Below are 23,915 nucleotides of genomic sequence, written 5' to 3'. Positions count from 1 at the left end.
TTCAAGGGATCACATCAGAATACATACAAGATAAGAATTCATTTCTTAAAAATGATTTAGTATAGGAGTGTCAAACTCAAGGCAGGGTGCTGCAGGAAGCCGTCAAGGCCAAAAACGGGGTGTGGGGTACGATGATACATGCCTCCCTGTGCTCCATTTTGGTCGGCAGGGTACTGCAGGAGGCATCCATCTGGTCTCCCCCCAAAGTTGGCCCGCGGAGAAGAACTACAGTGTTCATCCAGCCCTCGAAGAAATCCAGTTTGACATCCCTACTTTAACAGAAATCATTAGGAGTACTTAATTCCTTTCATTTTCTCTGCTTGCTCCACCAGACCTAACAGAGGACATGTTTTAGGCTCTGGTATCAAACAGTGTTATTTTGGTGGACTCTGGAATTGTGCCTTCTCACAGCAGCACGTACTCTATGGAGTAAAATTCTCCCCCCATGGTCCTGAAATTCAGAAGAACCCGACCCTGTTAGCCTCTCATAAGGCACTGAAGACCTGGCTGTTTCCCCATCTATGCTATTGATGTGCTTTTTATGGAGGTGGGAGTGTCATAATTTTATCCTTGAACAACTAGGCTTATATGTTGTAGTTTTTGTGTGCTGCCTTCAAGCATGTGTGAGGTGGGTGGCAATTTTAACCAAATAAATAAATAAATACCGAGCTAATTAATTTTATGCAAGCAATGCTTAATAATTTGGCATAATAAAAGATTTTTGCTTCTTAGTCTGCATTTCCCATGTACAAATTGTCTGTTAGTTGATATAACTAGCATTCTTCCTTCTTTCTTAGTAGCGAGAAGCAAAACCTGGTAGAAGGCAAACTATGCTATCAACGACATCCGTAACTTCTCTCTGTGGTTTTTGAGACTTCAACAAAAATTAATGCCACAACATTTGATACTTTTCAATGGTTTCATGTACTAATATTCACTATTAAAAAGAAAACATTTGGTAGGAAGAGCATAGTGCTTCTGCTCTTTTGAATAAAGTGCAGTCTGGGGGGGGGGGTAATCTCACCCCCTCCCTCTTGTAAAGGACAAGATCTGATAAAATGCTGAGGAAGATTTAAGGGGAGGCTAAAAAGAAAGAAAAAAACCTCCAGGAGAAATTACTGCCATTCTTTCTAGTGGTATTTGGTCAAACAAATTGTCAGAAAGAATCTTGGGCTGGGTGTGAATTATTTTTTTAACTGTAGTTTGGTCTAGTGCCACGATGGCGAACCTATGGCACACATGTCCGAAGTAGCACATAAAGCCATGTCACCTGGCACATGCGGCATCACCTGTTCCTCTTCCGGGTTTCTGGCACACATGCGCTCGTGACGATCAGCTGGCCTCCGTGTATGCAGCAGTGCTGGAAACCGGAAGTTCATTTTCCAGAGTGCGCCAGAAGAGGTTTGCCATCCCTGGTCTAGTGGCTAAAGCTCCAGACTAGAAATAAAAAGACTGTGAGTTCTAGTTCTCCCTTAGGCATGAAAGTCAGCTGGGTCACATTAGACCTGTCACTCTCAGCTCATGACATTATACATGGGCAGCAAGCCGGTTGGTCTATTCCTATCGCAATCAAATGGATCAAAGCAAAACAGATCCTGCACTTGGAGGAAAACACAAGGGGGAAAAAAATGTGCACTAATGTATGCCGTGTTATCTATTTCAACAAAACATTTTTATAAATTATTTATGGAACATTATACAATCTAAAATGTGAAAGAGACAGGGCAGAAAAAAAATATTCTAAAGAACAGAATCAGTACTTTGAGAATTTCAGGGACAGAGGGTTCCAGAGATGCGGCACTATCACAGAAAAGAGATCTTTGCAGTAATTATCAGGTGATGGTCAGTTCACACATCAAGATCTCATCTGCTTTAAACATTCTATCCATGGTCTAGTGCACGTTTTTTTTAAAGCACGGCAACTTTTAAGATGAGTGGACATCAACACTCAGGCCCTGCCTAGCATGCTGGCTAGGGAATTCTGGGAGTTGTTTTAAAAGTCGCCAAGTATGAAAAACACTCGTTGAGGACATTATCAGAAGGAAAACCTATCAAACTTGATTAATTCTAATTAGTTATAATAATAGTGCATAATGTATGCATATAATTATGTATAATAATAGTGTTACTCTGGAATAATGCTGCATAAGCTTGATAATTAACTGACACCAGCTAAATAGGGTCTTTTGAACACTGCTATGCAAAACAATTGTGCCAGATCAGAGCCGCGCGTTGGGTGCCTTTGGGACATGATATTAGGGCTCTCCCAGAACAACATTAAACTAGTGTTCATAAGTGGTCTAAACAGCTGACATGGTGGAAACATTGTGCTATGGAGTAGCAGAGAGACATCTTTATCCCCTTCTCTTCATTATATACAGCAGCTCTTCCTGTTATATCATGGGTCACTTGCTGTTCAGATTACAGATCTGGTTGATAGATCTGGATCAGCAAAACAGACATAGAAGACAGTACCCAGGAACCCGTGGAACAGTTCATTCTGAGTTGTGTTTAGAAAAGTGGTAAAGAAAAGATCTTCTTTCCTTTTTCCTTCTTTCTTCCAAAAAAGATTATGGCTGATTAAAAGATACTGGAATTGTTTTTTGTGTATGTGTTAGTATGATTGATTATATTGTAAATCTTTGGGGGGGGAGGGTGGTTTATGTATATAAAATCTAAACAGTCAACAAATAATTGAATCTGAGCTGGCAGTGGCAGACTGGAAAAGGGATCTAGGATCTGTGATAGCTCAATGAAAATTTCAGCTTAGTTGGGAGACAAGGAGGATATGTATTTGAATAGGAAGGATGTTAGAATAGTGATGGCTAACCTTTTTGTTGCGTGCCGAAAGTATGTGCGCATGTGTACCCACACCCATAATGCAATGCACATGTAACCCCCCCCGCACTGCTCTGCAACCCACTGCACATGCCCCTCCTCCCATGCTTGCGTGTGCAACTCCCCCGTGCCAAATTTTGGGCCTACCAGGTCTCCCTGCAGCCCCCTGGGACCTCCTCCCCCCATGCTCCTTTTGCCCCCCGCACATGCACATGCACATATGCCCCCTGCCCCCCCATATGTGTGCAGCTCCCGCATGCTTCAAAGTTTCAAAGTTTAATAGCATTTGTATGCCGCCCAATCCCGTGGGACTCCGGGCGGCTAACAATACAAATAAAAAAGAATAGAAGGAAAGAAAAGATAGATTTAAAAACACACCACGCACTCCATTCCAAGTGGGGCTGGACCATATTTTGGGGTCAACAGCCCCAGGCCTGCCGGAACAGCCAGGTTTTAGTGGCCTTACGGAAGGCCGAGAGAGTGGGAAGGGTCCGGATCTCTGCGGGGAGATCATTCCACAGGGCTGGAGCAGCTACAGAAAAAGACTTCCCCCAAGTAGTCGGCAATCGGCATTGCCCGGTCGATGGTACCCAGAGGAGGCCCAATCTGTGTGATCTTATAGGTCGTTGGGAGCTATGTGGCAAGAGGCGGTCCCGTAGGTATCCAGGTCCTAAGCCATGTAGGGCTTTAAAGGTAACGACCAGCACCTTGAAGCGCATTTGGAGACCGATGGAAAGCTAGTGCAGTTCGCGGAGGATAGGTGTAACATGTCGCTCGCGCGGCTGCATTCATGCCCCCTTCCCCCTTCCGCATGCACGGCAGAGACCTGAAAATCAGCTAGCTGGCACATGCACAGTGGAACTGAGCTGGGGTGGCGGCTCATGTGCCACAGAGAGGGCTCTACGTGCCACAGGTTTGCCATCACAGTGTTAGAAGAAAGGCAGTCTTTCCTTCTCCCTACCTACCCCACTTTGCCACTCTTACAATTTTTGCACTGCCCTGAATGTGACTCACCAGAAATGCTGTTTAGCCTAGCTTTTCCTTGTTAATTTATACAGAACCAAAGAATAAGTCTTCTTCATCTGTTCCTGGCTACCTTGGGCATCCTACTAGAAACACTGCTATCCCTTTCTTTTTGTCAGGACTTAAGAGTCATGTCTTAAGGCAGCTAAGCAGTATTGCTTGGGAATTTTTTTTTAAACTTTCAAAGATGACAAAGCAGAAAAAAGAAGTCTGTGGATCCTTTTGATAATCTGAAATGCATAAGGAAATAAGTAGAGAAACACACTATTAAGGTTTTGTTATTCCAGTCTCATGATTTCTTTTGAAATAAATTATTGTAAAACTTTCCAAGAAATTCTAGAGGAAGTACGGATATTAAAACAGCAATAGTGGATAAGTATACTTTCATATTTACAATTGTAGAAGAATGTAACTCTACAGGAGAAGCAAAACGGGAAAGTAAAAACAAGACAGCCACACCCTAACTTTGTTGTCCTCACAAAAGGAACAATGGATAGTTGGACAGGCTTTCAAGATTGTAGTAGCACATCTTTTTTTCAATAAAGTAGCATTCCTGGAATCCATGGAGTGTTTGTTTTTTGAACTGACAACAATAGTGCTTCTAGTATAATGGCTGTAATATCTTCATGGTGGGTCTTACAGTTTTATCCTTCTCTGATGTTGCGAATACATAGTATTTATAAAATATTTACCAAGGGGAAATCAGTTACAGAGTGTATGAAGTGGTCTACTGGAAAGCATTATGCTGTGAATCAATTGTCTTCTGAATGCCTTTTTTATTTCAAGACACAGCTGAGAATATACAAGAAGGAAGTTTCAGGTTGTATTTTTGATTCAGTGAAAAGGATCCTTTTTAATTAATATTACTCCGTGTTTACAATAATATATTTTCCTTTTGTTTCTCTATTCAAATTAGATTATCAGTGTCAGGAAAATTAGCAATGATAATATTTTCATAATGTTAGCCTGGTTCAATTTTCATGGAAGCTGATTGCAGTTATATTTGAGACAAAGTAAATTGCTTCAAATGTTAATCTTATCCAATTTAATGAGTAGATAAGAACCCTATTTCTAATTAAGCATCGAAAGCCAGGTATACCACCTTATCAGTTTTTATTTGTTCCCATTTTGTTTTCCAATCCCATATGGAAAGTTAAATTTAAACATATTTTTATTGGGATGGAAACAATTTTAAGTTTAAAAAACAATAGGCTATTGCTCAAAACCCTAATAAAGCTACTTGTATTGTACTTCAAGGGGAAAAAAACACTCTGTTTTTAACTATTCACATAGGGAGACAATAACTGAAAATATGACTCCAGAACAACTTAGTTTGCCTTTCTTGTTAATCATAATTTATTGTTGGGAATGGTGATGCATCCTATGGCGAAAATATATGCTCGATAGCTCAAGTTATTTGACATGTGGATTTAAAGGGCTTTTTTCCCTTTCAAAATGAGATGCATCACTTCCCATTGTAAACAGACACGCTGTAATGTCATGGCATGTAGCTGTAGTTTGATGTTTCCTTGTGGTTTTAGCCATTATGAAATTGTGAAGCTCTGTGGTTTCTTGTTGCCATGGTTTTTGAGTAATGCTACATAGAGCTGTTTTATTCAGGGACCTGTGTGCCGCATGTCTTTGGAGAAGCATCAAAAACATGGTTTGTTTGAAGGAACACAACCAATATACTTTCTAAATGACATGTGATTTCTGATAAAACTTATCTCAGAGTAAATTAGATGTTGGGTTTTTAATCTCTACAAACAATCCCTAGAATTTGAGATCATTTAGGCTACGTCAGAATCACAAATTGGGAATATAGAATTATCTTTGAACAAAATATGGAGGCTGGAGAACTGTGGAGAACTAAATGAGAGTACACAATTGCAGAATACTACACTGGTTGTTTACAGGATGAGCTACTGGATCCAGTAAGGTATAGATATTGCTATACAACATAAGTTGCAAGTTCCTAAAGGGGCACATTCAAACACTCAACCTATGCTTTAATATCAGTTCAAGATGCTCTGCTTATAATTTCACTATAATTCAGCAGCCAGAAGTAGGAATTCTGTCTCAAAAGCATGTTGACTAGCATATTTTTATAGAAAACTGGGAAGGCATGCCTCTTCTGCCAAGCATTTGTGGGATAAGAAAACACCCCAAATGTCTTTAAATTACCTGTTATTTTGCTTTGGTTAGGATTTTTTTAAAGAACACTTAATTTTTTATATTTATTGTTTTTAAACATTGCTAACTTTATTATGATGGTACACTCTGTTTAAGATGGCTTTATTATTTTCTTGTAAACAGTTGTGAGGATTTTTTCCTGAGAACAAAATTGTTACAGAAAATTGATAAATAAAAAGTATACGTATCGGTATATGTGACTGCACATATGTTTTTAAGTTTTGACATCTAAAAATCTGTCTTTCTTAATTTAAGTGTTTTTATTTGTACACTTAAAAAAAGTCGCTCAAAAATACTGGGTGAGGTTTTTGTGGAAGACATGCAAAATGGACAAATATAAAATAAAATTCTTTCAAAACAAAGTCCATACTTGGAATACAAATCGTGTGTATGATTCATTCTAGGCCATATTCACAGTTGACCACACTGCTTATTCCTTAGCTGGTCCTTGGGGGAAAGTTAATGCAGTAGAAAAAGTCTGGCAATGAAGAAAATTTGGATCTGGGCCCTACACTGCAGCAAAAGCTTACCCACTTACGCAACGTTATGCCTTAAATGCTGCTGGACATATTGGCCATCTTGGGACATCTGTGACAGTTGGTAGATGGGGTGTTAGTTATAAATTGCTTTCTAAATATAAATATTATCATGCTGTCTAAAAACAATATGATTGGACTATGTGACACTTCCTGATAAATTACTTAACTGAACCTTCAAATGCCTATGTGTGCAATAGAAATAATTTAATGCTTCCAGGACTTAATTTTAGTTGGAGCTCACGTGTCTTCAAATTCAATGCATGGTTTTGGTGATATAACACTGGATAGAATAAGACAACTTCCCCAAATTTTTTAAATTGCAAAACATCTCTTATCATCAATGATTGCATTAGAGTGCAGTACTGCAGGCTACTTCTGCTGACTGCTGGCTGCCTGCAATTTGGCAGTTCAAATCTCACCAGGCTCAAGGTTGACTCAGCCTTCCATCCTTGATGTGAATTGAATAACAGTAATATCTCATTAGCTCAATTTACACTTCCTTTCAAAGTGCTCAGAATTATTATCTCAAGATATAATAGCTGTTGTGTAAAACACAAGTTTATTGAAATTTTCTGTCCCTGTATATAATTCCCTGTATATTTTTAGCTATAGTACATACATTTTGTGCATTTGCACATTACAAGTTTTTCATAGTATTTTACAGTAGCATATGATACTCAAATAAGGTCCCATACATTAATTTGTTGTGTGTAATAATGAATCCTTTTAGTAAGGGATGACAGCTTCCAGATAAAACAATTTTTTGGTTAGATAGTAAAAATATATATTGCATATTTTAATGTTAAAAAGATGTTGAGATTCTAGAAAAAGTGCAGAGGAGAGCAACCAGGATGATTAGGTGACTAAAACATATGAAGAACGATTACAGGAAGTGGGCACAGCTAGTCTAGTGAAGAGAAGGACCAGGGGAGACATGATAGCAGTGTTCCAATATTTGAGGCTGCCACAGAGAGCAAGGGGTCAAGCTATTTTCCAAAGCACCTGAAGGTCAGACAAGGAATAATGGATGGAAACTGACCAAGGAGAGACTCAACCTAGAAAGAGGAACTTTCTGACAGTGAGAACAATCAACCAATGGAACATCTTGCCTTTGGAAGTTGTGGAAGTTTCATCACTTGAGACTTTCAAGAAGTGATTGGACTGCCATTTGTCAGAAATGGTGTAGGGTCTCCTGCTTGAGCGGGGGGTTGGATTAGATGACCTATAAGGTCCCTTCCAACTCTCTTAATCTGTTTATAATACAGGCAGTATTATTTTCTCTAGTGGCAATGGAAGTAAAGCTTCTTGCTTTTCTTTGCTTCCAGTTTAAGAATATAGTGGCAAACATAGTGGAGCGTACAAGTTGAGCTTTATATAAGAAAGGGATGGAATAGCAATGATTATGTATTAAATGTAACTGGATATATAGAATAATCATATTTGGTAGTTAAATGTTCCAGTAAGCAGGGCTTCCTATATGTCAATACTACTATTCTATATTTAGAGCACAATCTTTGGGAATAAATTCTATTAAGCTCAATATGTCTGATTTTAGGAATATAATTATCGAATGTTTTTGTGACAGATGTTAGAAAATACAGCTGCAGCTATTCATTGTCCCTTTGACCAATATTGTCTCAGTCCACTTAATAAATTACATAGAATTTGAATGTTTGTGCATTGTTTGATGCAATAAACACAACCCACAGTAGAAACATTCAACTCACTTTTTTCATTAAACTTAAACCCATCTATTTTTAATTCATGCAAAATCATCTTGCAATGCACTCTATGGCATTTTATAAAGTACAGTCACTTTATGCAACTCAGGGTTGCTAATTGAACTGAAAGAGACTGTAGAATGTAAGCAATTGGAAAGACACAGTGGTGTATCTTTCTTCAGTCCTAAAAAAAGATGTACTTGGAAACATTCAAGTAACTGAATTATACATTGGGAATAACTGGAAATGGCTTTGGAATCTGACATATGCAATATGAAATGAAACCGACTTGCCTATTGCAAGCAATACTCTGCAGGCTGTTTATAACTATTGTATGGAGTTGTGGCATCCTGTATTTTGCCAGCATCAGTCTGATACCATAAGATTTCGGGAAAAACACTTACCCCTATTTAGTGATCTAGATCGCTATGTATTTTTAGTGATCTAGATAAATATTTAGTTCTATTTCCTGTGCAACAAATTAGAAAATATCTTTTAAAAGATATGACCAAGGCTTTTAAATGATGATGAATATGAAATAAATGATTGCAAATAATGAATTCTTGAGTAGTACTTTCCTGACTATGATGTGTGCAGTGCAGTTGAAATTGCCAAGATAGTTGTCTGAAATTGGCGGGAACTGAATTGGAATTTAAAATAGTGGAAGAATTCTCTGAGTCTTCCCCATTAGTTTAGTCATGGTCAAAATAATATCAGTTAGATGCATAATCTGGATTTATAATTATTGAAACATGAATACATTTCAATAACTTCCTGAAATGTGCTGAACAACTATATAGTGAGTAGGCTAAACATTGTAATTGAATATTCATCCCTCATCATATTTTAAAATACTTTGATTTTAGTACTATTTATTTATTTAGATGAACAAATGGAAAATGTGTCTGCTGTCTTTTCTTCTGCTGGCTAATCCTTTCAATCCAGAAGCATCGAAATCATAGTGAGGTGTTCGTTTCAATCTGTGACGCTATGTGTATCCCAAAAAGAACCTTTTTCAGGTCCACAGATGACTTCTGATATTTATATACCTTAACTAAAAAAATTGTAAAGCATTGAATATCTTCAGATAATTGGACATTTGCAAGCAGAGATTTCAACCCTGCATAAAAAACCTACAGGTGTTCAGGTGTGCATATTTGTTCTTCAAACTATGTAGGATGAGAGCATGACTGTAAGTCAGGCTACCATCTACAAATAAGTACTTATGTTACCAGGACAGAAGGTCAAAGTAAACTATTTCCTGCTGAGATGAATATATTCTACAAGAATGTAGCAGCTTGCTAGTAAATATTATTGGACTCAATTAAGTAATACACCAACTGTGATTAAAGTACATCTCCATCTGTGCTGCCCAGTTATCACCCACATGAATAGTGGGCTTGAATTGCAATTGAGTAATAGAAACAGACTAGATAAAATGAAAAATCCTGCCCAATATATTTTTTACACTAATTAAAAAATAAAAATGTAGTAGAATCTTGATGTGAAGGGAAAAGAGGTAACTTCTATCATGTAGAAAACTCTGCTGAATTATATGACAATATACAATTAATGTAATTGCTTAATCTTTACATCTATATCAGATATGATTCATTTGATTGGAAATAGTGATATTTGATACGCACATAAATGGATAAATGTCAAAGAAGTTGAACATATACACCTTTGATGCAACAAAAAATATGGTGAAAAAACATTGAAAAGAAAATATCCAAAGGACCAAATTTCTCCAAAGTATTATGTTTGGTTTCATAATAACAAATTTATACAACGTGAGAGAAACCTGTATACAGATTGGGATAAAATAGTATCCATTCAGTTTCAAAGATTCTCTAAAATTCAGTATTTATTCGTGAAAAACAGATAATACAACTTCCGTTTTGATATGAGAGGGAAAATAATATGAAATATTAGGCTAATGAATTTTGTATATATTTTATGCGAACTGATTGGACAGAACACAGAAGATTATAACAAGCATTTATTTTTCGTTACATGTTGTCCATGTTTTAATTATTTGTGCAGAACTTTCCATAACAATGACTAGCTTGGAAGATTTCAAAGGCACACAATTATTATCAAAACTTGATTATTTGGTAAATTTAACTTAACTGAGTATCAGCAGCCTAAATATTGGTTCACATAATTATTTATTTGTGGTGGAAATAAACAACTAAAGGAGGATACCATGTCAAGCACTCCAAAAGAGTTTATAATATTCAAAACGTCTGAATATTTTCCAGGTGCTTAATAGGTAATATAAAATGGTTTTATGCAGTTCTGGAAATCAAATCCTAGCATATTTAGGAGCAATTTATGATGACATCAGTTCAGTTGATGAGATACAAACATGTCTTGACAGAGACACTGATTTTTCCGCTAGAGTATTGTCATAGAGAATCCCAAATGAACAGATTAATGGCTATTCATGCTAGATTTGTTATGCCATACAATAAAATAATACGTCTTTCAATAGGATTAAAAATGACATATATAATACATGTCTATCACGTATTCTCTTTCTGCGTAAGCAACATAATGCAGAGTACAACGAAGGAGTCAGAAGAAATGAAAGAAAAGCAGAAGGAAAAAATGGGTTTAGTCTGTCTCTATTCACTAGTACTTTCCAATCCTCTCTATGCTTCCAAATAATCTTTGCTTGCATTGTGGCCACATCCTGCCCTGTAAATGGTCTTTTCTTTAAATTTTCACCTCCTTCCAGAGGATCTCATTAATTCCACCCAGTCACAACTTCCTCAGTCTCCCCTTTCCTCTTTCTCCATTCATGGTTTTATTAAAAAAAGGTGCTGAGATCAGAAGTTTATATTTTTAGCACTAGGTTTGAGACAAAGGCTGTTGTCAGTAAAGATTCTAGCACAATTTCAGTTGTATGGCTGAATTGCAAGCCCAGTCTGAATCTTTAGAAATAACTGTCAGACCAAAAGCAATGATTCATCAAATAATCTTTCCCAAAGGCAAAGTAAGAAACAAAAAATATTTAGATTATAAAAATAAGTCATCTACATTTCAAATCAGCTGATGTTTTAAAACCAAGAAGTTTACTGTTTTATCTGGTAGAGATTGTTTTTAAATCTTTTATTGAGCCCATTGACTGCACAATACCCTGTTTAAATAGATCAGATCTAACTGCAACAATAGCTCCAGTTTTAAAATGCACTCGTAATATTTTTTTCCATTTAATTTCTAATAGCTCTCTGATCTTTGGACTCATTCAGATAGCGTACTTTAACTGGATCTGTTCAGCAATAGCACATCTTGTAAACTGTTGATACTTCTTCAAAGCTATAATATACAGACTAGATATAATTTAGTCTGCCTCCCAATCCAGTTCATTTATCCTGTAAAATAAGTTTAGAAACATTATAGTGAATGACTGGTTTGAAGAAATATAATATTTTCGCGCATAGGATTGTCTTTTAATTCTTAAATTCTATTATCTGTGTTTTCAAGTAATTTTCTCATTAGAATATCCATTAATTATAATTTCAGTTTTGGAAAATTATGTCATGGTTTTTTGAGATACTTTTTTTTTACACTGAATATATTTAGCACATCACCTTTTAATTATTTTCATCATGGCTTCTTTCCTTCGGAGTGAGAAGCAAATTGTTAGAAACTTGGAAAATTAGAGAGTTTAGAGATAACCAGTTTTTGGTAGAAGGAATGAAATCTGTTTTAATGCATTAATAAATTCACAGCATTTAAAATCCTCCAAAAATAGAGGACTGTTGATGATACTAACATGGCATGCAAGTTCCTTACAGTATTCTCATGATACACCATGATTCCTTCAACGGTGTTATCTTTTATGGTGACATTGATAGAAAGAGTTTAAAAGGAAGTCACTATATTTGAATTTATTTGCAGGATAGAAACAGATCTTAAGTTAATCAAACAAAATCTAATATATCATAGAAAAAGAAATATTTAATTGAAACTAAGGTAGCAGAACAGAATAAATAAAACAGAATATGGACCATAATCAATAACTATGCTAATTAAAATATGTATTCACTTCCAAGGATAAACTATGCAATCATTGGAATACAGCCAATCTAAGCAGATGGGTTTAATTTGTGCCCAAAATTTTAGCTAAAAATGTATTTCTAATGTTCAATTCCGCACACATAAACAGAAGTATTTTAACCATTTAACCCATAATGTTAAAACTAATAAAACCATAGTAAATTTTATATAATAGAATCAGTTCTAAATACTTTTACATACATTTGAGTTGACAACTAACTAGTTTCCGAACCGTACAAACTTTAGAGATGTAGCAAGGTGACTATTGTTCAAGGGACTTGAAACAGTCACTTGAACATTTCTTTTGACTCCCTGAATATTATCTTATTAAGATTTGTTTGTTTTGTCCTACTTTATTGCCTTTAAAATTTACACACTAATGTAAATAGTGCAGGTTGTGATACATGTCTCCCCTATTCCTTCTTTTCATTAAAGTAGACATACCCAGCTCCTGCAACCGTTCCTCATGTTTTAGTCTCCAGTCCCCTAATCATCTTTGTTGCTCTTCTCTGCACTCTTTCTAGAGTCTCCACATCTTTTCCACATCGTGGCGAGCAAAACTGAATGCAGTATTCCAAGTGTGGCCTTACCAAGGCATTATAAAGTGGTATTAACACTTCACGTGATCTTGATTCTATCCCTCTGTTTATGTAGCCTAGAACTGTGTTGGCTTTTTTGCCAGCTGTTGCACACTGCTAGCTCATATTTAAATGGTTGTCCACTAGGACTCCAAGATCCCTTTCACAGTTACTACTACTGAGCAAGGTACCACCTATACTGTACCTGTGCATTTCGTTTTTCTTGCCTAAATGTAGAACCTTACTCTTTTCACCATTAAATTTTATTTTATTAGATAGTGCCCAATGTTCAAGTTTGTCAAGATCCTTCTGTATTTTAAACCTATCTTCTGGAGTGTTGGCTATTCCTGCCAGCTTGGTGTCATCTGCAAATTTGATGAGTTCCCCATTTATTTCCTCATCCAAATCATTGATGAAGATGTTGAAGAGTACTGGCCTAAAACAGAGCCATGGGGTACTCCACTGCATACTTCCCTCCATGTAGATGCAGTTCCATTGAGGACTACACGTTGAGTGTGGTTGGTCAGCCAGTTACGAATCCATTTGGAGGTGATGCTGTCTAACCCACATTCTTCTACTTTATCTAGTAGTAGATTATGGTCTACCTCAGTGTTTTTCAACCTTTTTTGTGCAAAGGCACACTTTTTTTCATGAAAAAAATCACGAGGCACACCACCATTAGAAAATGTTAAAAAAATTTAACTCTGTGCCTATATTGACTATATATAAAGTAATTCTCCCACGGCACACCTTACACTATGTCACGGCACACTAGTGTGCCACGGCACAGTGGTTGAAAAACACTGGTCTACCTTATCAAATGCCTTACTGAAGTCCAAGTAAGCTATATCGACGGCATTCCTCTGGTCCACTAATTTTGTCACTTTGTCAAAGAATGCAATAAGATTAGTCTGGCATGATCTGTTTTTGACAAACCAATATTGGCTTTTGGCTATTACTTTGTTTACTTCTAGGTGTTTGCTAATTTGTTGCTTGATTATCTTTTCCAGAATCTTTTCTGGTATTGAGGTCAGGCTGATTGGTCTGTAGTTTCCTGGATCTATTTTTTTCCCCTTTTTTGAAGATGTGAACCACAAGATGGGAAATCATGTGAAATAGCAATAACCTATCTAATCTGGCTATAATAAACTAGGTTTATCTGGTTAAACTGAAGACAATATTACTAAAAATCAGTTCATACTAATGTTGCTGGGCTCAGCTGAGTGTCAATTCAACTATAAATCATACATTGTGAACAATACTATTTTTAATTTGTTTCTAATAATGACAAAATGGTTAAGGCACCAGGCTAGAAACCAAGAAACCATGAGTTTTAATTCCATTTTAGGCATGAGGTCATCTGGGTGATGTCGGACCAGTTGCTGTCTCTTAACCCCAGAAAGAAGGCAATAGCAAACCTTTTCCAAAAAAACTGCATAAAAGAAGCTGTGGGTATCTTCAATCTTTCCTCACATTGATCAGATTATTGTCCAAAAACTAGGTTATTGGTTTTCTCAGGATAACAATTATCTTAATTATTCTGGCAGATATATTTGATTGTATAATGTGATTCCCCCCCAAATAACTTTCTAACATTTGAGAGTATACCCTGATCACACAACTCTTTTTGATTGCCTTGAATAGGCCAGATATAAATCATATACATTTGTTTTTCCTTTCATCTAGTTACCCTATATTGTCTAAGTTGATCAGTTCTGCCATTTTCCTACATTTTCACAAACTTTCATGTGTTTCCTGGCCTACTTTTCAAAGCTGATTTTTGTAATATTTTTCACATCATATTTGGATATTTAGGTAATTTCTCCTTTTTATAAATATTTGTATTTTTAGGTTAGCATTTTGAAAAATAGTGAGTTAGTTTTCACATGCTAGAGAGCAAGTATCCCAATATCTTCATAAAATGAATAATCACCATTCTATTTTAGTGCTGCAAAGCAGATATGCAATGGGAAATTTACAATTAAAATTTGTTGAACTCCTTAATTTTTCAGAGCTTGCATATCATTAAAATCTTTTCACTTTATATAAAAAGCAATTCCTTCTTAGTTCTCTATTCTTAAAAAATGAAAGTTAACACTATATATTTACAAAAAAAACCTTAGTTTAATTGCTACAAACATACAATAACACTCTTAATAGTGATTGAAATTTAAAAGTTACTATGAGCACCATAACATTATAGATAAAAATATACAACCTAGATAAAAATATTCCAAAAATTAAAATCAAGTCTCAGAAGGCTTACTAGGATATCAATGGTATATTCATGATAGTTTACTTAACAAACAGACTTAAGCCTAAATATTTCAGAACTGTATTTACAAAGAATTACAGAATTAAAAATAAATTAATACTGTTCCCAATTTCTACTGCTAAAATTTCTGGCTTTTCTCAAATTGGAAGTATTATTACCAGTTGTTCAGTAACATATACCTGAATCAAAGTCATTTCTTGCCATTATAATTGAATAAATTTTAATACTAATTATGATTATAGTATATATCCAATCTTCTGGATTCAGACATTTGAGAAAATCACTGTATTTATTGGAGTCTAGAAATAAGTATTTTAGAGAATTCAATTCATAGATAAACTTCATTTACTTAATATCATGACTATTCAGATAGAAAGGTTACACTGTATTTTGAAAATAAATTAGGCCAGTAATTTTAAAGAATTGTCACTTATATATGAAGAATAGCAATCAAGAATGTGACCCCAACATTTAATCAACTGCAGGTACCATTTTCAATCATTAATACTTTCAAGACTGACACTTGTCATGTCCAACTCCGACAATTCACAATATTCCAAACTGTTAAAAGTATTTCCACAATTTACCTCAATCTGTAAACATTTTTTAAAAGAAAATATACTGCATAATTATACATTACTTAATTGAACTTCATCTTTTACTTTCTGTTCATGTAACTCAAGGCAGCTGGAAATGGTATCACTCTGTAGCATTTGGGGGGATGGAAACTGTTCCAGAAGTGAAAGAAGTTGATGACTCCTGGAGAAAAACTGGTCCATAATCCTAAATTTAAGCTTTCCCCAGAAACGTAGACTCCTGCTGATTTTCCCGCTGATTTTCACTAACTTCTGGTTTCAACTTTTGAGTCAGACTGTAATCTTGCACCTTGCTTTAGGTTTCAATCACACATACTTAAATGTGATTGCTATGGAGATTAGCAATTTTACTTCAAAGCTGAAGAGATAAACAGCAAACGAAGAATGTAAACAAAACAGAAGCTTACTTGAAGAGTTAGTTTTCAATAGGAGCACACAGAAGAATAGTCCAAATACAAGCCAGAGTTCCAAGAGCCAGGTCAAGGTTGTTAGTTAGCCAAGCGGTCAGAAGTTCAAGGTTTCTTACAAACAGAATTTATAGGAACATCATATAAGAGTCAGGGATCAGATATTTTCAGCAACATGGATCAAAGGTGCTTCTGAGTTTCTCTTTCTGGCCATCTCTTTTCTCTCTCTTTTCCTCTCATCTTCCCAAATTCGGGGAAATTGGGTTAAGGATCACAAAACATTAGACACAACAAAATATACAGATTTTAACTAAAACTAGATAAAATTAGAATAAAGTGCTCCTTCCTTCCTCAATTATTCTATATACATAGGTAGAAAATTGAAAATTTGATTTTTGTTTCTTTAATGTCAGCTCTTAACATAAATACTGCTGATCAATAAGGCAAACCAACGAGTCTTTTGAGTAATTTGATAGACATCCACAAATAAAAAGGCAGCTAAATTGTCTCTGCTTAAAAACTGACCACCATAGGCACTATACACATTTCTCTAACAAATTTCTCCCAAGTCATATACCATATATCTTAAAGTACATAACACATTTTACTATTTAAAAAATCTCTCATGAAACTCCTGAAATGATTTCAAGAGGTGGAAAGCTAGATTCAACATGACCATTATATGCAATAAGCACTGATATAAAAATATCACACTGAATTCCAAAGTTGATGAGAAAAAATGTTTTAACCGAATGTAAGCATTTAATGTGAACTATATCTACAGAAACCATTAAGTGTGAGGTGATAGTTTGTATATGTATTTTATACATACCAGGTAGTAGTTGAAGCTAATCAGTAAAGTTTATCTGCTTTATGAATACTCTCATGAACCTGCCCAAGTTTATGTACAAATTGCAATTATGGACTCAAAGCACCATGTCATCTTAACAGGTATTAGAAAAAGCAATCTAACATTTTTAATATGCAAATATTTTTTAACTTCAAAATATAATAATAATTAGTAAACCAAAGTAAATTATTGTTGTGCAGTTTTATCAGTGTTATACAGTAGACCAGAGATTGTATACCATCTGCATTCTTTAATCCAGATTTGTCTATTTCTTTGTCTTGCCACTCACATACAAAATAGGGAACAGAAATCCTTAAAAAGGAAAGAAAAAATAGCAAAGAAAACAAAACACGATAAATCCCAAGACCCAGTTGATGGCATAAATGTAGATGATCACCATGTCCATGTCAAATCGCCATCCACGGCTATCGTCCTCAAAGTCCATATAATCCATTCTGTGAGCAGCATGTGGAAAATGCCTTCGTGTGAAGGAGTCTGTACTCTGAAAACCTGCTGAATAAATATAATGATTTGATAAAAGTTTATGGAAAATAATTTCGTTTTACAACTTTTACAACTATGTATGCCCAATACATGGAAATGAAAATGCACAAAGGAAAAGAAGGAAACTTGTGTGGGTTAATTTAGTGGCCCCCAACCTTTTGGGCACCAGGGACCGGTTCTGTGGGGAGAGCTTATTCTATGGACCTGAGGGGGCAGTGTTTTGCATGCTGCGCACCGGGGGTTGAGGGTTAATTTATGGTTTCTATAAACTTTACTAGAAACGAAGAGTGAAGTAGGAAAGAACTTTCAATCAAAAATCCTGTAGCAGTAGAGCAATAGCACTTAGAGTTATATACAACCCATAGTGTTTTACAATAGCGATCCCCAACCTTTCTGGCTCCATGGAGCAGCATTGGCGAGAGCAGCAAGCAGTGGCTGGGTGGATGATTTTGCATGCACAATCTAGATCCCCTGCTTGCGCAAATAAAGTTTCACACACTCACCTGCCTCTTGTGCGGTCCAGTTCCCTTTATTAAATGAGACTTCATTGTGCAAGTGAAGTGTGATCTCAATATACACTACATTGCCAAAAACATTCTCTCACTCATCCAAATAATCAGAATCAGGTGTTCCAATCACTTCCATGGCCACAGGTGTATAAAATCAAGTACCTAGACATGCAGACCTTCATATTAGCTCAAGAACAGTGCGCAGAGAGCTTCATGGAATGGGTTCCCATGGCCGAGCAGCTGCATCCAAGCCATACATCACCAAGTGCAATGCAAAGCGTTGGATGCAGTGGTGTAAAACACATCGCCACTGGAGTCTAGAGCAGTGGAGACGTGTTCTCTGGAGTGACAAATCGCGCTTCTCCATCTGGCAATCTGATGGATGAGTCTGGGTTTGGCGGTTGCCAGGAGAACGGTACTTGTCTGACTGCATTGTGCCAAGTGTAAAGTTTGGTGGAGGGGGGATTATGGTGTGGGGTTGTTTTTCAGGAGCTGGGCTTGGCCCCTTATTTCCAGTGAAAGGAACTCTGAATGCTTCAGCATATCAAGACATTTTGGACGATTCCATATTCCCAACTTTGTGGGCACAGTTTGGAGCTGGCCCCCTCCTCTTCCAACATGACTGTGCACCAGTGCACAAAGCAAGGTCCATAAAGACATGGATGACGGAGTCTGGTGCGGATGAACTTGACTGGCCTGCACAGAGTCCTGACCTCAACCCAATAAAACACCTTTGGGATGAATTAGAACAGCGGCTGAGAGCCAGGCCTTCTTGTCCAACATCAGTGTGTGACCTCACAAATGCAGTTCTGGAAGAATGGTAAAAAATTCCCATAAACACAGTCCTAAACCTTGTGGACAGCCTTCTCAGAAGAGTTGAAGCTGTTATAGCTGCAAATGGTGGGCCGACGTCATATTGAACCCTATGGATTAGGAATGGGATGTCACTTACAGTAAGTTCATATGCGAGTAAAGGCAGGTGAGCCAATACTTTTGGCAATATAGTGTATCTACCCATTATATATTTTAATATGTATTAATGGCTAACCTTATCAATTGTATTGATAATATCCTATGCTGCTGGTACTAATTAACTATAATTATAATGAAACCAATTACATGATAATAATTTTCTTAAATCTATAAAGAGAGCTTGTAACTAACCCACTTTAGGCTTACATTTCCTTGCTTCTTGTACTGAATCTGTCAAACAATCAGTTTGGTATAATTGTAACTCGATTGCTAAGTTAAATGTACCTTTTGAGAAAATACCATCTCCTTCGGGGGTGATGCATATCAATATGATGATATCAATCTTTAAGTTCTGACCAGGTCTGGATGGTGAAAAATATCTATTCATTTGGCACATCCTGGACAACTGATAGCCTTAATGTGGTTTCAAAGGGTGTTTTTTTCCCCCATGAAGCATGGTGCATGGTTCAGTTAAGGCCTTGGTTGCAGCATGGAATGAAGCCCATTATCTGGCGCTTTTTTACTCAGGATTCAGTTGAGTTATAGTACTGAGACAATATCAATTACACTTATGATTGACTACTGGAGTGTTCAGGATCAGGATGGACCAACCGTCCTGGACCTCTCAGATCACTTGGCAGCCTTTGATACCATTAACCATTTGGACTGGCTTCAAGGACTAGGAGTGGGGAGAACTGTTTTCTGTGAGTCTGTTTCTTCTTCCATAGTGGTGGACAGAAGGCCTGAATCTGGGCCCTTCTAAATGGTTTGGGTTTCTTACTGCTTCTCTTTTAGAAGAGCCAAGGTGGCGCAGTGGTTAAATGCAGCACTGCAGGCTACTGCTAGATCAGCAGGTCAGCGGTTCAAATCTCACCGGCTCAGGGTTGACTCAGCCTTCCATCCTTCCGAGGTGGGTAAAATGAGGACCCAGATTGTTGGGGGCAATATGCTGACTCTCTGTAAACCGCTTAGAGAGGCCTGAAAGGCCTATGAAGCGGTATATAAGTCTACTGCTATTGCTAAGTCTACTGCTATTTAATATCTACATAAATCCTCTTAATAAGGTCATTTGACAATAGAGTGCAATTATCATCAGCATGCTGATTGTACCCAGTTGTATATTTTCACTCCTGGTTGGGACAGTGATGCTGTTCAGGTATTGATTAAGTGTCTGGAATATATGAGGGCTTGGTTGGGGAAGAATTGGCTGTCACTCAGCCCTAATAAGGCAAACTTGATAGTGCAAAAGACCAGTCCACACATGAAGCTCCAATAATAACTGATTTATTGCTAAAAACCTATGCATAGGAGTATTTTAATCAACAGCTAGCTCCTAATGGAGCTAGATAAGTCAAATGAAATTGAAGGGTTGGATTTAGTCCACTTTTAGGTGACTAGGGATTCTAGACTGCTGCCTCTTTTGACTCTGCACTCTGGTTCTGCTATTCCTTCTGTAAAGGCTTTGGATCTTTGACCCTTCTGGATCTGGTGAAATGTAATCTCTGATTCTCAACTGATAGCTCTCTTCTACACAGAGCTGGTGTGCAATTGGGGGAATCTATATGGAGCTTTTTTAAAGATCATCCTGGACCTAAGTTACAACTGCAGCAAAATGTGGTGGCACACACAATTTCTTATGTTTCTTGGCTTGCTCAAATTACAAATTACACTACTGCTGCATGAACTGTACTGGCTTCCATTTTGTTTCCGGGGAGAGGTTGTTTTCAAGACTCCCTGACAGTATTTGCCCATTGTATTAGGTCACTTAAGCAGTTAATGTAAACACCTTAGATCCTTTCCCTAAAATATTATCCAGTGGAACCTAGGACATGTGCCTTTTTAGTAGCAGTTCTCACCAACAGCCTCCCATAGAGATCCAAAACATCCATACCCTTCAAGTCTTAAAAATCTGGCTTCTCCCCAAAACAGTGGGATAGGTTTAGATTGGTGTCTAGTGATTGTGACTGTTTATGTATTGGGGAGTGGTTGTTTTAGAGTGCCAAGAACTGGAAGGTTTTTGTGAAGGGGAGCTCATTTTATTGCTAATGTTGTTTTTATTGTTATAGTTGTGATTCTTTCAGAGTTACAATACATGAGATGAGTGACCGTATATGTCTCATTAAGAAACAGGTTCAGACTCTACCGTAGAAGACAGAATGACCATTTCTTTAGAAGGCTGTTGATTCTGGGGCTGTAGCATCTTAATGTAATAATGCGAACAGACTAGCAATTTGGAAGTGCTTCTGAACTCATGGCTCCTGCTGAAAAAGCAGATGGAGACCATGGTCAAGAATGAGTTCATCTGGCTCCACTAGGGCAACTATTGTGGTTTTTATGCTCAAAATGAGGCATTGCAGATTGGTCACTCACAGGCTTATTCCCTCCAGTTAGATTACTGTAATTTGCTTTATGTGGAGCTGCCTATGCAGAGCACCTGGAAACTCAGTTAATGCAAAATGCAGCAGCCCATATGCTTGCTGAGAAGCCTCATGACTGTGATATATTTCTGCTGAAGGCACTGAATTGACTTCTAGCATGGTTCCATGTATAATTCAAGATTTAAAATTCACATCCCAAGCAAATTCCACTATCCTGCTCAGTCTACATGACCAGAAGATCCCTGTGGAAGATCTCCACCTTTTAAGAAATAAAATGGGTGGGTTCTCAAAAGAAGGCATTCTCTGTAGTAGCTTGCATTTATTGAATTGACTAAATTGCTGATGCTGCTAAACAAGCAGGTCTTTGAGACTGAGGTGACTTATACATTTCTTATACAAGTAAAAATATCACCACGCAGTGCTATTTCTTAGTCATCTTCCTAATTCAACATGGAAAGTGGTCTTTCCACCTCTCTACACTAAAAGAAGAAAAACAGGTCATTCCTTTTGCTTCGCTGAGAAACTTCAGTTGGCCCTCTAAAATGTTTTCATTCAGGATAGTTTGAATTTACTAACAAACGAACTCTTAATATAGAAACTAAGAAAACCAATGGCAGAAAGAGACCCAGTGGTCTACCAAGTCTACCCTTTGAATTTTTGTTTGTTTTCTTTTTAATTTATTATATTTATTTATTATATCCCATTCAAATGATTACGCTATTCAAGTCAATCAAGATACCATATGTAACAATACATATTTTATTCCAAATTTGCCAAATTTAATTTTACAATGTAGAAATGGGGCTTGATATTATCAGAGTGGCATTGCCTCAAACATATTTGTTACACTATGCTAATATAGCTTTTAAGATTTAAATTACAAAGATAAATATGTTTGATTTTATATCCATCCTTCTGCAAGTTCTTCAAATCTGTGCTGGCTTACATCCCAAAGATTATGCCTGTATAATCTGTTTTTTAATTTGATTTCCAAGAAATGAATTTGTAGCTACGGCTGAAAACACATTACTATTTAATGACCACATAGAAATCCTCTATATAATATATCCTCTAGAGAACTCAAATCAAATTGGCCACAAGTGATTCTTTTGTTTATTTCCACTCTTAACAGAAAATAACACACAAATATGCCAAGGGGCTATTTTTGCATCATCATCTTAGAATCTTTTTGCAATCTCTAATCAAGACATAGTTATGCAAACACTTAGTGATATTTTATGATAAGTTGCTTCAGCTGAGATTTGAATGAATAAATATAATAGTTGATTTGTATCTTTGTTGATTTTACTTTAAGCAAATCTACATTAAATTTACCCCAGATTAGACTTTATAATGTAATCATTCATTCAATAGTAATTTTATTACTGTAATTGTTTTTGCTGTAGGAACCCAAGATATATCTAATATTGCATTAGTTAAATGCCTGACCCAATTTTTCTCAGCTGAGAACACACCGCATTCATCAAATAAAAAAAACCAAGCACAAATCACAAATCTGAAGTGTAAATTAAAGGCTCACATTTTAAAAAGCTTCAAAAGTCTAACACATGCTCTGGCTTTAAGATCTATGACATGTAAGCACAGTGAAGATATTCTTCAATCTCTAGAGGAGTTACATTTAATTGATTCTTGATAGACTGGAATACTGGTGAGTGGTTAGATCTATACATGCCAATAGTTTGTAGTTCAAACTATGTGGTCATAAATAAGCAGAATTTTTTTTCAGTTGACAATTTTTTCTTAATTTTATTTTTCATAAATATTTTAATATATTTTAATTGTATTTTTACCCCGAATTTTAAAGTTAGGTCATGTAATGATCCAATTCAAATTAAAACTCTTATGTTTTCAGATTCTAAAATCTACTTTTATGTGTAATGTTGAAATAAAGAATTCCAAAGTGAGCTGCGTTTACTGAACTGAAGAGAGTTGGGCTTTGCTCCAAGCATGGAACTGAGATTCAATTAACAGTCTGCTCCCATCTTCTTTCCTTCAGCTCCTTTCATTTCCTTGCATTGATTTTTGTAGCATTTAAGAAAGGAACAATTCTACTCTACCCACTCCCAGTAAAGAAAATGATAGTCAAAAATCCATTAGATGGCATTAAGGAAGATGATGCAAAATGATGACAACAACATAGCATTTTCGTTTTATTAAGAACGAAAGAATGGCACACATTGAAGTGATGAAAAATATAAAATATATTTTTGTTCTAAGTTGCTCTTTAAAGCGAGCCAACATTTTAGAACATTCTCAGCAACATCTGCATTTTTCAGTTAAAAAGTATTTTTATCAAGTGAGATATACTCTTGTATGATAATTGGCAAAGCAATTTATATTTAGATGTGAGTATGGTGTGATGTTGAGAAAATCATGTGGAAGACAGTCACTCAAATTCCTTTTAGGCTTTGCATAGCCACAGCTGTTAATGAACATAATTAAT

The 23,915-nt window shown here is 36.3% G+C and overlaps 1 protein-coding gene across 1 annotated transcript in view; it reads right to left on the bottom strand.

Annotated features, from left to right (window-relative positions):
• Nucleotides 1-14,853: 14,853 nt before the first annotated feature.
• The window catches only part of RNF180 (ring finger protein 180), a 47,311-nt gene continuing 38,249 nt past the window's right edge, over nucleotides 14,854-23,915 (bottom strand). The window contains 1 exon segment of the mRNA XM_087715557.1: nucleotides 14,854-17,601. Within this exon segment, the coding sequence (XP_087571683.1) occupies nucleotides 17,402-17,601 (200 nt within the window). The 3' untranslated portion in view covers nucleotides 14,854-17,401.

The sequence above is a fragment of the Thamnophis sirtalis genome, unplaced genomic scaffold, assembly GCF_051295495.1.
Source record: "Thamnophis sirtalis isolate CommonGarterSnake01/CBP01778 unplaced genomic scaffold, rThaSir2_p1.2 scaffold_5, whole genome shotgun sequence".
Classification (NCBI taxonomy): domain Eukaryota; kingdom Metazoa; phylum Chordata; class Lepidosauria; order Squamata; family Natricidae; genus Thamnophis; species Thamnophis sirtalis.
Note: the sequence above shows the minus strand (reverse complement) of the source record. Positions and strands in the feature narration are given on the sequence as shown.